This window comes from Peromyscus eremicus, chromosome 3 (genome assembly GCF_949786415.1).
Source record: "Peromyscus eremicus chromosome 3, PerEre_H2_v1, whole genome shotgun sequence".
In the NCBI taxonomy this organism is placed as follows: domain Eukaryota; kingdom Metazoa; phylum Chordata; class Mammalia; order Rodentia; family Cricetidae; genus Peromyscus; species Peromyscus eremicus.
The window spans coordinates 24,903,281-24,920,720 of NC_081418.1; the positions used below are offsets into that span (position 1 = coordinate 24,903,281).

Sequence of the window (17,440 nt, forward strand, 5' to 3'; positions counted from 1 at the left end):
TAGATTTTGACTCCTAATTAAGAAAATTAGTTTCTTATCAATTCTTTAAAATTTCCAGTAGCTTGTTGCTTATTTGCTATCTAAACTCATGTTGAAGAAATGATTTTCTCAACTCTTAGAAATATCTGTCTGATTGTCTTCATGAAAAGGCCTCTCAGGAGCTGTTCAGCTGATGATCAGTAGACCTGTCTTACCTGTCTGACTTCTTTTTCCTTCCTTAATTTCTCACTTCTTGCCTTGCCCTTCCTAAGAAAAGGTAAAAATAAAATTCCAAGAAACAAAGTTTAAGTGTGCTATAAGATATTCAAGTAGTCATTTTTCTTTTTTAGTATTCCTTATATTCTACAAGAATAAAAGTGTTTTTTTTTTAGATTTATTTATTTTAAGTATGGGTGTTCTATCTGCATGTACTTTATGCCAGAAGAGGGCATCATACCCCACTATAGATGGCTGTAAACCACCATGTGGTTGCTGGGAATTGAACTCAGGACCTCAAGAAGGGCAGCTAGTTCTCCTAACTGCTAAGCCATCTCTCTAGCCCCTAGTTTTACACAAGTTTTAAAGGGGATCAAAACTTCCTTATTGAGTAGACTTGGAGATATGTTGGATTCAGCTCCCATCAGCTGTTGACAGTCATGTTCTCGTGTTTTGACAACCTATGGTCAGTAACACCGAGGTGAAAACATTGTGCCTTATCACCTTGGGTTTGTGGTTTTCTACAGTTCCAATCAACAAATCAACACAAAATTAGTTACTTAAAATGATACAGGTGTATTCTCTTATAGTTCTGTGGGTTAGAACTTTTAGTCTCACTGGACTGTACTTTCTTTTGGAAGCTCTAGAGTCCATTTCAATAGCTTTGCACCATCCAGAGAAGGATGCTCATATTCCTTGGCTTACAGCCCCTTTTTTCTCTTTTCAAAGCCAATAACATTGCAGTTCTCAGACCACTCTTCCACAGTCACACCTCCCACTGACTTTCTTCTTCCCTTTCTCTTTTTCACTTTCAAGGACCCTTCTTATTATATTGGGCTTACTAAATCGTTTCATTTTAAGATCAGCTAATTAGCAAGATTTCATTGGCAATCCTACTCCCTCTTGCCACACACATTACATGTCAGGAATTTAAAACGTGGATACCTTTGGGAGAAGACCAGTCTGGGGAGAACATTAAACAACACAGAAACTAACAACATCAGAAAAATCCTTCAGGAAGTATAAGTAATACCATATAATTTAAAATGGAATTTAACAGAATTCTTCTAATAAAATGGCTTTGTAGGCTGGGGAGTTCGTTCAATAAATAAGGAGCTTATTGTGTAAGTGTAATGACTGGAGTTCAGATCACCAGAACCTACACAGAAGTTTGACAAGTGTGGAGGCCCTATGTAGTCTTAGCATTCATGGGACAGGAAAGAGGGATCTCTGAAGCAAACTATTAAACTAGCTCAGCCAGAACTGGTGAGCTCCAGTCTTAGTGAGAGACCTCGCCTCAATAAATAAATGAAGAATGATTCAGGAAGACACCCAATGTGAATTTAAAGCCTTTATACATATGTGCACACACATGTACCCTTGTACACGAACATACATACACACACTTATACTGCATAGAATATTTTGCTTTGTAATTTAAGATGTTTGACTATAGCATGCCAGAAGGAAAAATAAGTGACTTGTTGGACAGTTTAAAACAAGTAAGTTTGCAATGTATCATTACTTAGGATATGGTTCCAAACACCTCATAGTATTAGCTCATCCCTTTTTTTATGATTAAATGCAAAAAGGAAAACAAAAAGTTATTGTCATTGGTGTGGATGCCATAGGCAGAAAGCATAGCTCTTTTCTCCACCTGCAGTGATCTGAGGAGTTTCCCTGAATATTTGGGGACCTCAACTCAAGCCAAACCAGGATTTTTGCCTTCAAACAAGAAAAAAATTTCAGGGCTAGGTTGTAGGAAGCAGAGGTGAGATTTAATAAAGATATTTTAGTGTAGACTTAAGGACGTTGATTAAGAGAAGAAAGGCATTCAGAAAGCAAGCTAGACATGTTCCCTACTCTGTAGGCACAGGCTTCTCTAAGAGAGAGCAGCATGTTACTGTGTTTACAATAGTATTGTGGGTAGCTATGGAAGCTCAATTATCACTGGGTGGTTCTGGAGAGCACCTGACAGGATTACAACTGATTTGGGAAAGTAAGAATCACCGAGATACGGGAAGCTAGGAGATCTTTTCTGTAAATGAAGTTGACAATCCTGTTTGAGCTTCTGAGACAATGCTTGGGCAAAGGAATGGGCCCTGCCCAAGGTCATATACATACAGGTCTTAAGCCTGGCTCATTGTTACATCAGCAATAAATATCTATGAAGTAATATTATTTGTGTTAACAGCCTTCACAGTAAATGTTGATCATGGTGGAATTCTTGCTTATTTAGCATGAGACCCAAACTGAGCTCCTGGGCGAGGGGCTGCTTTTTCTTCTTACATCTCCATAACTTTTTCCATCTTTCTCTCCTGTCTTTGTTATTAGTTTACAAACACTTGCCCTTGAAGAATGAAAAACAACAGCATAGGATGGGATTTGAGATAAATTTTCCCAGTTATTTGTCATTCATTTAGCACTATTCTTTCAGCATCAGGCCCAGGTTAATTCAGTGCTGGTTTCAACATAAAGAGATGACTAGCATATCAAGACTTTTAGTCACTGAGTCATAATGTAAATCGAAGGGGTTGGAACATGGTTATGAATGCTATGTGTGCAGACACTGAGGTAGCAAACATAGGGAGAAATGTAAATTACACTTCTTAGCCATACAGCTGTGGTGTAAAAGGCAATATTGTTCTGTGTGTGCTGAAACCAGTAATATGTCATTTAATTCAGCTGATGCTAGTGGGTAAACTTTTACCAGAAGACTAGAAAGAAAACAGAAACCAAGGAACAAAACATCCATCCAACAAAGATAAACTCAGAAATTGGCACCTAGATCTATAATCACCCCAAACCCAGATGCCAGACGCCAGTGTAAGAACATAACAACAACCAAGGCAATATATCACCACCAGAGCCCATCTATCCCACTACAGAAAGCCGGAGAATTCCAACATAGCTGACGCTTAAGAAAAAGACCTTAAAACAAACTTCATTTGTAAAGATGATAGAGGTCCTTACAGAGAAAATGAATAAATCCCTCAAGGAAATTGAAGACAAAGACTAAGCAAAATTAGAGGAAATGAATAAATCCCTTAAAGAAAGTCAAGAGGAAACAACAGTTGAAGGAAATTAATGAAACTGTTCAAGACCTGAAAATGGAAATAGAAGCAATAAAAAAAGAAAGAAAAGAAAAAAAACCACAGACTTGGGGAATTCTGGAAATGAAAAATCTGGTAAGGGAACAGGAACTACAGATGCAAGTATCAATGACAGAATACAAAAGATGGAAGAGAGAATCTCAGGCATTGAAGATATTATAGAAGAAATAGATACCTTGGTCAAAGAAGATGTTAAAACTAAAAAATTCCTGACACAAAACTTCCCGAAAATCTGGGACACTATGAAAAGATCAAACCTAAGAGTAATAGGAATAGAAGAAGGGGAAGAAACCCTGCTCAAAGACCCAGAAAATATTTTCAACAAAATCAGAAAAATTTTCCTAACCTAAAGGAGATGCCTATAAAGGTGCAAGAAGCATATAGAACACCAAACAGATCGGATCATAAAAGAAAGTCCACTCTGCACATAATAATCAAAACACTAAACATACATAACAAAGATAAAGTATTAAAAGCTGCAAGGGAAAAGAGCAAGTAACATATATAGGCAGACAGAATTATAGCTAACTTCTCAATGGAGACTCTAAAAGCCAGAAGGGCCTGGACAAATGTCCTACAGTTGCTAAGAGACCACAGATGCCATTGCAGACTACTAGACCCAGCAATACTTTCAATCACTACAGGTGGAGAAAACAAGATGGATAAAGTTAAATTTAAGCATATCTATCTGCAAATCCAGTCCCACAGAAGGTAATAAAAGGAAAAGTCTAACCCAAGGAGGTTAACTACATACACAAAAACACAGGAAATAATCTTATTCCAGCAAAACTAAAAGAAGGGAAACATACACACACACACACACACACACACACACACACACACACACACACACAATCACCACCACCAACAATAACAATAACAACAACAAAAAACAAAACAAAACAGGAATTAACAATCATTGGTCATTGATATCTCTCAATACCAATGAATTCAACTCCCCAATAAAAAGACACAGACAAACAGACCTCAACATCAATGATACAAATTACTTCAGAGGAAAGTGTTGGAAAAGGGTTTTCAAAGTAAATAGACCTAAGAAGCAAGCTGGTGTAGCTATCCTAATACCTAACGAAATATACCTCCAACTAAAATTAAAAGAGACAGAAGACACTACATACTCATCAAAGGAAAAAATCCACCAAGACAACATTTTTTAAAATATTTTTTTCATTTATTTTACATCCTGATTGCAGTTTCCCCTCCCTCCTCTTCTCCCATTCTCCTCTTCACCTCTCCTCTCTCCTGTTCCACTCCTCCTGTTTCTGTTCAGAAAGGGGCAGGCCTCTCATAGGTACCAACAAAGCATGGCATATCAAGTTGAGGTAGGACTAAGCTCCTCCCCTTGTACTAAGCCTGGGCAGTACGGGGAATAGGTTCCCAAAAGCCAGTCAAAACATCAGGAACAGGCCCTGCTCCTACTGCTAGGAGTCCCACAAGTAGATCAAGCTTCACAACTGTCACACATATGAAAAAGGTCTAGGTCGGTCCCAGACAGGCTCCCTAGCTGTGGTCCAGAGTCTGTGAGTCCTATGAGCCCAGGTTAGTTGTTTCTGTGGGTTCCCTTGTTATGACTTTGATCCCTTTGGCTCATAAATCCTTAGCCATCAGGGAAATGCAAATCAAAACAACTGAGATTCCAATCTTACACCAGTCAGAATGCCTAAGATCAAAACCACTAATGTCAGCTTATACTGGAAAGGATGTGGAGTAAAGGGAACAGTCCACTACTCGTGGGAGTGCAAACTTGTACAGCCACTTTGGAAATCAATATAGCGGTTTCTCAGAAAAGTGGGGCTCAATCTATCTCAAGACCCAGCTCTACCATTCTCGGGCATATACCCAAAGGATGCTCAATCATACCACAAGGACACTTGTTCAACTATGTTCATAGCAGCTTTATTTGTAATAGGCAGAACCTATAAACAACTTAGATGCCCCTCAACTGAAGAATGGTTAGAGAAAATGTGGTACATTCACACAATGGAGTACTACTCAGCTGTAGCAAACAATGGCATCAGGAAATTTGAAGGCAAATAGATGGAACTAGATAAAAAAAAATCATCCTGAGTGAGGTAACCCAGACCCATAAAGACAGACATTTCAGTTCTTAATATCTATGCCCAGAATGCAAGGGGATCCATGTTTGTAAACGAAACATTACAAAAGTTTAAAATATACATTGACCCTCACACATTGATAGTGGGAGACTTCAATACCCCATTCTCACTAATGGACAGGTCATCCAGACAAAAACTAAACAGAAATACTGGAGCTAACAGATGTTATAAGCCAAATGGACCTAATAGATATCTACAGAACATTTCACCCAAACACAAAAGAAAATAACTTCTCAGCACCTCATGGAACATTTCTCCAAAATTGACCACATACTTGGTCACAAAAGCAAGTCTCAACAGGTAGAAGAAAATTAAATATCTCCCTGTATCCTGCCTGCCCACTATGGATTAAAGTTGGATTTCAACAACAAAAAAGCTTATAAACTCATGGAAATTGAATAACTCTCTACTGAACTTATTTCTACTGATTTATTATATCAATTTATCTGGGTTAAGACAGAAAGAAATTAAAGACTTTCTAGAATTCAATGAAAATGAATGCACAACATATCCAAAATTATGGCACACAATGAAGGCAGTGCTAAGAGGAAAATTCATCAACTATTTTTTTGTTAAAGGCGTGCGCCGCCGCCACCACCACCGGCAGTTTTTGTTTTGTTTTGTTTTTTAAAGATTTTATCTATTTATTTCATCTATATGAGTGCTCCATCTGCATGTACTCCTTTATTCCAGAAGAGGCTATCAGTTCCCACTACAGATGGTTGTGAGCCACCACGTGGTTGCTGGGAATTGAACTCAGGACCTCTGGAAGAGCAGACAGTGCTCTTAACCACTGAGCCATCTCTCCAGCCCCATCAACTATTAATAAATGGGATCTTGTGAAACTGCAAATCTTCTGTATGACAAAGGATACCATCATTTGGACAAATCAGTGGCCTCCAGAGTGGGAAAATATTTTTATGAATTCCATATCCAATAAAGGACTCATATTCAAAATATATAAAGAACTCAAAAAAATAGATATCAAGTAAACAAATAACCCATTGAAAATGGGGAACAGATCTAAATAGAGAACTCTCAAAAGAGAAAACTCAAATGGCTGAGAAACACTTAAAAAAATGTTCAACATCCTTAGCTATCAGAGAAATGCAAATCAAAACACTGAGATTTCATCTTACATCTATCAGATTGGCTAAGATTAACAAGTGACAGCTCATACTGGTGAGGATGTGGAGTAAGAGGAACACTCACACATTGCTTGTGGGAGTGAAACTTGTACAACTACTATGGAAATCAGTGTGACATTTCCTCATGAAGATGGGAATCGATCCATCTCCAGATCCAGCTCTACCACTCTTGGGCATATACCCAAAGGATGCTCCATCCTAACACAGAGACCCTTGTTCAACCATGTTCATTGCTGCTCTATTCATAACAGCTAGAAATTGGAAACAACCCAGATGTCCCTCAACAGAAGAATTAAAGAAAATGGGTACATTTGCACAGTAGAGTATTACTAGCTATTAAAAAATAGTATCATTAAACCTGCAGGTAAAATGATGGAACTAGAAAAAAATGAGTCGGAAACCCAGAGCCAGAAAAACGAATATGGTTATGAATTTGCTTATACATCCATAGAACAAAGGGTAGGTATAGAGTAAGGGACTAGAGGGTACAGATAGATCTTGTTAGAAAAGGAAAATAGAAAAGAGATAAATGGAAGGAGTGGAACTGGAATGGGAAGATAAAGTTGGGAGGCTGAGGGGAGAGAGGGTTTTTGGAGGGAACATAGGGAGAGACAGCTAAAATTAAGGGCCATTTGAGGGGTGATATGGAAACCCAATACTGTAGAAATTTCCTAAAATATACCCACATATGAAGGTGATCTAAAAGAAATCGCCAAATAACTGGGGAGAAAAGAGTCCCAACTGGTATCTCTTGTCACCAAAGGAAGCTCCCAGTACTGGGATTGGGTTACATCTAATTGAGTTGCTGGCCAAAGAGGCCCCATGGGAATCCCCAAAACAACCCAGGCTGTTGCTAAGAGTATAGGTTGCTCTCTACAAACTGACAACAAGGCCCCATTGCTGAAGACAACACCTACACAACTCATTGCATGTGATGTTGAGCTGGTGCCTACATAGAATCTTCTTCCTTATGTTGCAGCATCTTTGGTACAGGAAGGTCCACTGCAAACTTGGAGAAACAAACAGCAAGCCAGACACAAACCCTTTATCTACACTAATGTACTGCTTGCAAGATATGCTAGGGCAATGGGGGCACAAAGCTGTGGAAGTAACTAATCGATAATTGATTTGACTTAAGACCCACTCCATGAGATGGAACCCACACCTGACACTGGGTGACCAAGAACCTGAAACTGGATAGTCCAGGGACCTAAGATAAAACCAAATAATGGTCCAAAAAAATGTATCGAGCCGGGTGTTGGTGGCGTACGCCTTTAATCCCAGCACCCAGGAGGCAGAGCCAGGAGGATCTCTGTGAGTTCAAGGCCAGCCTAGTCTACAGAGGAAGATCCAGGACAGGCACCAAAACTACACAGAGAAACCGTCTTGAAAAACCAAAAAAAAAAAGTATCGATAAAATGTCTCCTAATGACATTCTGCTATACTCAGAAGTCAGTGCCTTATTCAGCCATCATCAGAGAAGCTTGCTTCTGCAGCAGATGGGAACAAATATAGAGACCCACAGCCAGACATTTTGAAGTGAGACTAGGGAACACCCAGCCCTAAATGGAATGCCTCTATCAAATCCCTCCCATGAGCTCAGGAAACCTGGAGAAAGAGGGAGAGAATGTAAGAGCCAGAGGGTATGGAGGACACCAACAAAACAAGACCCTCTAAATCAACATGAGCAAAGCTTTTATGAACTCACGAGAATAAAGCAGCATTAATAGGGCCTTCACAGGTCTGTACCAGGTTTGCGCGCGCGTGCGCGCGTGCGTGTGTGTGTGTGTGTGTGTGTGTGTGTGTGTGTGTGTATATGACTTCCAGTTTAGTATTTTTATATAATTCCTGAGTGCAAATAAGTGGGTCTATTATTCTTGGGTTCTTTTCCTTCTCTTAGTTTGTCTTGTCCAACTTTGATATGATAGTTTTTGTTGTATCTTCTATTTTATTTCTCTATATTTAAAGATAATGAATGAAAACCTAACAGGGTAAATGTTAACAACTGAATTGTAGTTTATACCTGCTGGGAGAGAGAAAACTGATCTTCTCCAATGGAGTGACACTTGGCATATGAACCACTCCAGGGGGGCCTCATGTTCAGCAGTGTTGACCAACATGTAATGGACTCCAGTTTGTTCATATAACAAAGGCTTGAATATTCTTCCCAATATTCCTTTGTTTAACCTTTGTTTAATTTCCATTTTGAAGTTACCACCTGTGGGCCTACACACACACACACACACACACACACACACACACACACACACACACACACAGCCTTATTAAAACAGGATAATTCAAGAGATTCTTTCAATTTTAGTATTTTATTCCCTATATCCTAGCCATAAAGTCCCACAGGGATTTTCAGCATTAAATAATGACACGTATCAAGTTTCAGAGATTTATTCATCAGTGTAATAAACTCCAAAAAATCAACATGATTTCATGCATTCAGAGGAGTACTTCCTGGTTAAGTGGAAAATTGTGCGGATGGCTTCTGAAAGACCTTCATTACAAGCAGCTTTATGGGGAACTTCATGGTTTAGAAGTCGGGGCCCTCTTTCTTCAGTTTGCTGTAGTCCACATTCACTGAGTAGAACTTGGAAAAAAAATTATATTTTAGATTACCAACGACAGACATAGCACACAAGTTTTAGAATTTGTTTCCTCAACTTTTTCAAGCAAGAACCCAGAAAAGAAAATTTTAAGAATATTTAATGATGTAAACATAATATACACACACACAAAAATACATTATCTAAAACTGCAATGTTTCAAGAGAGATAGTTTTGGTGAAGTAAGTAAAGCATCCAATCTATAGTTTAAGTATACTCTACTAGTTAGACCTGTAAAGATTATCCATTGCAAAATGAATAATTATTAATTCCTTCTGATGCGTACTTTAACTCTAAATTTTTACTTCATTTCCATTCATCTCTCTATCTCTCTCTCTCTCTCTCTATATATATATATATATATATATATATATATATATATATATATATATATATATATATATATATGGGAGAATCTCTTACAGAATACAAGTATATAAAGTTGTCATTTGGTTAAAGAACTGCATGTTTGAGCTGGACATGGTAGCAAACATCTTTACTCCCAGCACTCAGGAGGCAAAGGTAGATGGATCTCTGTGAGTTCGAGGCCAACCTGGTCTACAGAGTGAGTTCCAGGGCAGTCAGGGCTACACAGAGAAATCCAGTCTTGGAAATAAGAACAAACAAGCAAACAAACAAACAAACAAAAATGTGTGTGATGTGTAAGACCCTGAATCAAAAGGGAAGCTAGTAATGTAACGCTTTATGGTTTATGCAACTTTTCAGCTGCAATTGTCTTTTTCTAATAGGTTTTCTGAATTCTGAAGACTGCCAGTCACTTTGATGATATCACTTTTGGTGATAGCTTTTTTTTTTTTGGTTTTCTCGAGACAGGGTTTCTCTGTGTAGTTTTGGTGCCTGTCCTGCATCTCCCTCTGTAGACCAAGCTGGCCTCGAAATCAGAGATCTGCCTGCTTCTGCCACCCGAATGCTGGGATTAAAGGCGTGCGCGCCACCGCCCAGCTTGGTGATTAGGCACTTATACATGTTTAAGATTTCCAAATATTTCCTTACAGTCAATTAATTCATTTTAGAAATAAATTTTCCTGTGATAGTGCTAAACAATGTCTAACTCCTAGTGAGTTTTCTTTGTTGTTGTTTTTTAGTGATATATTTGAAACTGGTCTAGAATTTCTACTGGAAGAAACAAATAAAAAATTATTATCTTAGTTTTACTTATTCTTGGGCTAAAGAAAATTGAGAAGATAATGCTACAATTCCTTGAAGATTACTCAATTTATCTGCAAAAGAATTATAAACATTTTCTCCAGAGTTTGTGTGCTGGTTTGAATGGCCCCCATAGGTTCATATGTTACTGCTTAGTCACCAGGGAGTGGAACTCCCTCCCTGAGAATGATTATAAGATTAGTTGTGGCCTTGTTGGAGGAAGTGAGTCACTGAGGGTGGGCTTCGAGGTTCCAAAGCCCATTCCAGGCCCAGTTCTCCTCCTCTGCTTGTGGATCAGGATTTACTCCCAGACACATTCTCCAGCACCATGCCTGCTTGCCACCATGCTCCCCGCCAAGATAATAATGGCCTAACCCTCTGAAACTGGAAGGAAGCCCCCAATGAAATGCCCTCTTTCATATGAATTGCTTTGGTCATGGAGTCTCTTTGCAGCAATGGAACTATGACTAAGACAGTTTGTATTAAGGGGGGATTTCAGGGCTGATATCTAATTCAAAGTCACAGCACTGTAAAAAATATACAGACAAATGGTTCACAAATCTGTTCCCAAACAGATTTCTTCAAACCCCCTTTCCTTCACACATACACTTCTTCACTGTGTGAGGGAGGGTATCACACAGGCAAGGGTGGCCTCCATGTTGTCTGAGGATGGTCTTAAGAGTTTATGTTCTCTTCCTCTCCAGCACTAGAGTGGCAGGCATATGCCATCACACTCAGTTTTAAGGGTGCTGTGGACTGCACATAGGCCTTTGCACATGCTAGGCAATCACTTTACCAGCTGAACCTCATCCGCAGCCTGATTTTTAAAAAAGAAAAATCTCCAAGTTGTAAAGCATATTACTATGTCATCCTTCACATATACACATAGATCTGGGGTTACTTGCAAAGAAAATTTTAAGTAAACCAGAAATATTTTTTGCTCTGTCTTGTTAGAAATCAATTTACCGTGGGGCAGTGGTGGCACATGACTTTAATCCCAGCACTTGGGAGGCAGAGCTAGGCGGATCTCTGTGAGTTCGAGGCCAGCCTGGTCTACAGAGTGAGTTCCAGGACAGGCTCCAAAGCTACACAGAGAAACCCTGTCTCGAAAATACTAAAAGCCCCCAAAAAGAAAAAAAGAATCAATTTACCGAGACAACTAGGTTTCTAACGTGTTCGCATAACGTTAGGATATTTTCAGATGGATATACAGGTATAATACATATTAAGCATGTACCGCTCATCTAAAGACTCAGAATTCAGTTCCCAGCACCCATGTGGGGTGGCTCACAAATCACCTTGGTGACTCTAGCTCCAGGGGCTCTGACTTCCGTAGTCTCAGCAGGCACCTGCACTTATACATGTAATTCAAAATAATAAAAATAAATAGTTAAAAACAAAGCCATAGCCAGGTGTGGTGGTGCACACCTTCAAACCCAGCATTTGTGAGGCAGAGGCAGGTGATCTCTGTGAGTTCAAGTGGTCTACATATCAAGTTCCAAGACAGCCATGGCTACTCCTTAAACCAACTACTTTGACAGCAGTAGTGATGCATGCCTTTAATCCCAGCACTATGGAGGCAAAGAGGCAGGCAGGTATCTGTGAATTCAATGCCAGCTTGGTCAACAGAGTGAGTTCCAGGACAGCCAGGACTATGTAGAAAGACCTTGTCTCAACAATTTTTTTTTTCCTGAAAGCTAATAGGCTTTTGATGTATCTGCTTTGTACTTCAAATTCTCTCTGAAGTAATTCCGGAATCTGATTTACTTTTTTCATTTCCATGCCTCTGCTGCTTTTCTCAACTTACCAGAGGTCACCGTGAAAGCATCCTAGATTGCTATATCTGATCCTGCCTTTGAAGCACTTCTTTCATTGACATACTGCTGGGCTGCTAATCCTTAAATCCCATCTTTCTCTAATCTCTTGTTGTTTATGAGCTTCTGCTTTGGGGAACCAATAAACTCCTTTTATGAACAGAATACTCATGTCCTCCTGAGATTTCTGTTGAAATTCTAGCCCCAATGGGATAATGATATTTAGAAACTGAGAATTTGGAAGGTAATTAGGTCATGAGGGCAGAGCATTCACAACTAGACTGTTTTCTTTACAACAGAAAAATAGGGCAGTGTCTACCTCTTTTCCTCTTGTGAAAGCATCCAGCAAGAGGATCTTCATCAGGAACAGAACTGACTGGCACCTTGGTCTCACAACTCCCAGCTCCACAACGGTGACAAATTTCTGTTGCCTAAGCTTCCCTATCTATGGTATTTTTTTTTAAATCATAGCCACCCCAAATTTTAGCATCTTAACATGATAAACTTTTATTTTTTTATTCCCATTGCTGTTTTTAAGTCAATTACTCCACACTCATTTCATTCCAGTTTGATGAGAAGCCCTTATATGCCACTCTGGTTCTCAAGAGAAATGGAAAGAACAGTGGGGCAAATCAAAATAGTTTAAAAGTGGTAAATATCATCTTTCCACCTCATCGTTGGTCATAGAAAGTCTGATGTCTGTGGGCCAGATAAATACAATTCTTTTAGGTGAAGCCACGAATTCGGGCACATGCTTTTAATCCCAACACTTGTGATGCAGAGGCAGGTAGATCTCTGAATGCAAGTCCAGCCTGGTCTACAGACTGGGTTACTGGACAGCCAAAACTATACAGAGAAACCTGGTCCTCAAAAAATTTCTCTTTAGGTAACAGAAAAATCAACTATGGAGAAAATAACCTAGTTTACCTCACTGTTTGGGTTTAGAAGCAAAAATAGGTAGAACTCATTTCTAGATTTCACTCTCTTCATTTCTACTATAATACAGCAGCGTTCTTCAATTTCTACCCCCTATGAGCCAAGGCACTCAAGGCTCAGACTATGCAACAAACATCAGGGTCTCAACGAAGAAACAATACATTTCCAGTTAACACAGCCTCACATCAGCCCGTCATCCTATTCCAAGGCACTGATAACTGGCACAACTATTGGAATCATCTGGTACATTTTCTGAAATACATATATCAAATACCCCAATATGCTCTTTGGTCAAACAACCAAAATCTCGTTCTTTGTTCTCCTTCTTAATGTTTCTTACATTAAGATACATGCAGATACATTTCCCCCCAGAATAACTGGTACTGAAATTCCTAAATCAAAATAATGAATGAGAATGCCTGTCTATTGTTTCTTGAGCAAATGTTAAAAGACATACCAGATGGCTTGGTTCAGCTTGGCTAGTGAATTTCTAGTTCTATCTTTAAAGGACAGCAGCTTGAGTACTTAAAAGCCAAATTATAGTTGGGTTAAGCAGAAATCTTAAAGTGAGTAAAGAATAATCTTTAAAGTTGCTATAAACAGCCAGGCGGTGGTGGCGCACACCTTTAATCCCAGCACTCGGGAGGCAGAGGCAGGCAGATCTCTGTGAGTTCGAGGCCAGCCTGGTCTACAGAATGAGTTCCAGGAAAGGTGCAAAGCTACACAGAGAAACCCTGTCTCGAAACCCCCCCCCCAAAAAATAATAATAATAATAAATAAATTTTAAAAAGTTGCCATAAACAGTTATAAGTACCCATCTTATATAAGTAATACAGTAATATAAACCCATCTCTACCACAGACACTTTCCCCAAGTCTTGGTCAAACATGGCTCAGTATGACTCTTGAGTGCTAGGTACTTAGAAACTGCTCTATGTAATGGAAAACATGAGAGAATTAGGCACTCTAAATAGATAAACTGTATTGTATAAAAATTATACCTGAATTCTTGACAATATAAGGGTTTACATGAAAAATATTACACATAAGAAAGGTTATATTTGAGAAATCAATAGTCATGGTACATGAATGTGTTCTTCCTAAGAGTAGCTACATAGACCACTCTTCTGGGAAGATGTTAAAGCTTATCTATGAGGCTCATGGTAAAACTCAATTTTCAACTGACTTTCATTTTCTACTAACCCTCACCTAAAATATCTGAGCCATACCAAGAAGAGAGAGCCAACCAAACCACCCAAGAGACCAGGCTATCCATATTTCAAAAGCAACAGCAGTAGCACCTGAAGCTTTATGAAATGCAAACCCTCAATCCCAGCTCAGCAAAGTGGCAGGAGCTCTTCAAAGTTCATTATCATAATGGAATTTTACTTGCATATCCCATTTCAAGGAAAACTGCCACACAGCCACATATCTGTTACAATATGCTTTCCAGCAATGTTTAGCAATTTTGTACCTTACCTTATATTGTTCATTGGGACCCAGTTTGTTCCAAGGTTCTGGGTTATTTTTCCTGTCCCAGCTAAAATGAATAAAATATTTTAATTATTATAGTAATAAAACACTACTTACAATAGTTTTTAAAATACTTCCTTAAGAGCTCGTATAGAATAGATCAAATTCATTTTCTAGTAGGTCTAGCATGGTATTACTTTCATTATAGAGTTAAAAAGAAGTAGAATTCATAGTTAACAACGGGTAAAAATCAAGAACACAGTTTTTTGGGATATCCTCATCCCCGTCTTTACAACAGGAATGTTTGTATTTGGCTTTTTTTAAATCTTCTATTGTATCATTAGGTAATATATATAAGTATATAGAATGCCTAATCAATCACTTTCCAACTGCAAAAAGAATCAAGTTTATTTTGGAAAGAAGATAAAACATTCACATAGGACAGGAATCATGGTTAAGTATTTTATAAAAAGCAATTATTGCCATGCATGGCGGCACACGCCTTTAATTCCAGCACTAGGGAGGTAGAGGCAGGCAGATCTCTGTGACTTCGAGACTAGCCTGGTCTACACAGTGAGTTCCAGGACAGTCACAGATAAATAGTGAGGCCCTATCTCAAACAACAACAAAACAATAAACAAACGAACAAACAAAACAATTATTATCCCAGTCTTCAAAATGAAGGACTTAGCCAGGCGGTGGTGGCGCACGCCTTTAATCCCAGCACTCGGGAGGCAGAGGCAGGTGGATCTCTTTGAGTTCAAGGCCAGCCTGGGCTACAGGCTGAGTTCCAGGACAGGCTCTAAAGCTACACAGAGGAACCCTGTCTCCTGTGTTACCTCTCCCAGGACTGTGGTCCCCAGGCCAGCTTCCTCAGCCATGCAAGAGTTAACACCTGTAGACTCACCTGACATCTGGATTGAACAAGGCCAGGCGCATCACATACAGTGCTGCTCCAGTACCTCCTGCTCCAATGAACACGAAGAGAGGAATCAACTAGAACGAAGAACAGACAAAAAGGAGTAGCCATCATCACATTCCTTGATCTTGTCCAAAATAAGGCTGCACTGGTGTCTATATAGGAATTTCCAAATCTGATATTTCGCTAACTTGTCCTAAAATATGAAAAAAGGTTGATCATAGATGGAAGCAATGTTTCCTTTTGATTGCATTCTAAAGGCATGATCGTTACAAAAAAAACATTAGAATGATTTTGGTTTAAGACTCTGACTTCTTTATGTGGAGAAAATTTTATGGAAAAATAATCCTATGAGCCAGGTGGTAGTGGTGCACACTTTTAATCCCAGCACTTGGGAGACAGAGGCAGGCAGATCTCCATGAGTTCCAGGTCGGCCTGGTCTACAAAGCAAGTTCCAGGACAGCCAGGGCTACGTAGAGAAATCTTGTCTATAAAATCATCATCATCATATCAAGTACATTCACGTCTGTAACATTTGAACAATATTCCCATTCAATTTCATTACTTCCCTAGCAGTAATGGGAAGTACTTCCTGTAAGGCTGGAAGGAAGGGTATCTCTTTGAAAACTACTAAAGAGTGGCTCTGAAAAGTTCTGTCAACAATATAATCTCTGTGAAATAAAGGGCATAATTAGCTGACAGAAAGGTCTGTTACAAGCACTGGCTTTAGGAATCAACTCTGAAAATGGATTTCTATTAATTTTGCTGAGTATTTAGAAAAGCAGGTTTAAGGCAAAAATTGGTTGTCTTGGGGACTGTCAAAGGGAGCTTTACTGAGCAAAAGGGAGATGTCGAGAAAACTTAAAACAAATATTGCAAATGTCAAGGTATCCAAGCAAAATGAGGATTCCAAAATGCAGATCCCTTATATTTCAGAAGTCTTGGTGGTGCAATGCAGTGAATATAAAAGCCTCGAAAGCCAACATAAAAAACCTGACCTCTCTTGTATTCTTACCCACTCTGTGTACCATCCACCCCTCTTTGGACCAACCAATCTGAGAGAGCGTGGCCAGTGTTCCAACACTCAGAATGTTTACCTTTCTCCCCGATGTCTGCCACCTTCTGCTTCAGGTAAAACCTCGCAGTGAGTAGGAGTAAACAGTCGCAAATAAAAGGCTTCGAACAACCAGGTCAGGCCAACCACTGTGTAACCCCAAGTAACAGTGAAAAGAGAACGTCCCCAGGGGATAGAGACAGGTGCACGACAACGAAGAAGCCACCCTGGAAAAGATCATGAACTTACGCTGGGATGCTTCTTGGCCTGCCCGATGATCTGTCGGAGCATGTTTGCGGCAGGGGCCTACCTCCACGGAGACAGCAGAACTAGCGCAGGACACACACACCAAGCAGCTTCTGCAACCCGGCTGAGCGGACGTCCAAAGTCACCCAGGACCTCCTACCTGAAGGACCCCTGGCTCGGAGGGCAGCCTGCGGCAGGAAAGCCCGGATGCGGCTGTCCTCGGCAGTGCCTGAATGAGTCAGCCCTTGCGCGGTCGTGCGAACCTGGCCCGACCTCTGCTTTCCATTGCGAAGCTCAGCATCCTTCGGTCCTTCACAATGCACCTTTCCGATGGGTCTATTTCTGAGTAGAAATCAGAACGTCTCGACTGGTGAGACAGGCACTTGTTAGGACGACACGCGTGTAGAGCAGGGTCAGCGGCCGGCCGGCTGCGGACGCGGCTTCCCTAGCGGCGCCTCCCGGCCTGGGCCGCACGCGGACGCGCTTGGGGGCGCGCGTGCCGTGCGCGCGCCGGGCCGCCCGGAGGGCCCGGAGGGAGCTGCGCGGCGCCTCTGTAGGTTCAGCGCTCAGCTCCCGCAGGGGACAGGTCGTGTCTCCAGCCGCCGAGGTCAAGGGCTGCG

General features: G+C 40.2%; 1 protein-coding gene across 1 annotated transcript; it reads right to left on the reverse strand.

The window, feature by feature from the left end:
* Positions 1-8,984: 8,984 nt before the first annotated feature.
* On the reverse strand, positions 8,985-16,986 carry Ndufa4 (NDUFA4 mitochondrial complex associated). The gene is made up of 4 exons (XM_059257381.1): positions 16,824-16,986; positions 15,509-15,597; positions 14,608-14,668; positions 8,985-9,196 (listed from the first exon to the last, which is right to left on the reverse strand). Exons 1-4 carry the CDS (start codon positions 16,863-16,865, stop codon positions 9,140-9,142), a joined length of 249 nt encoding a protein of 82 aa, XP_059113364.1. The 5' UTR covers positions 16,866-16,986; the 3' UTR covers positions 8,985-9,139.
* Positions 16,987-17,440: the final 454 nt, after the last annotated feature.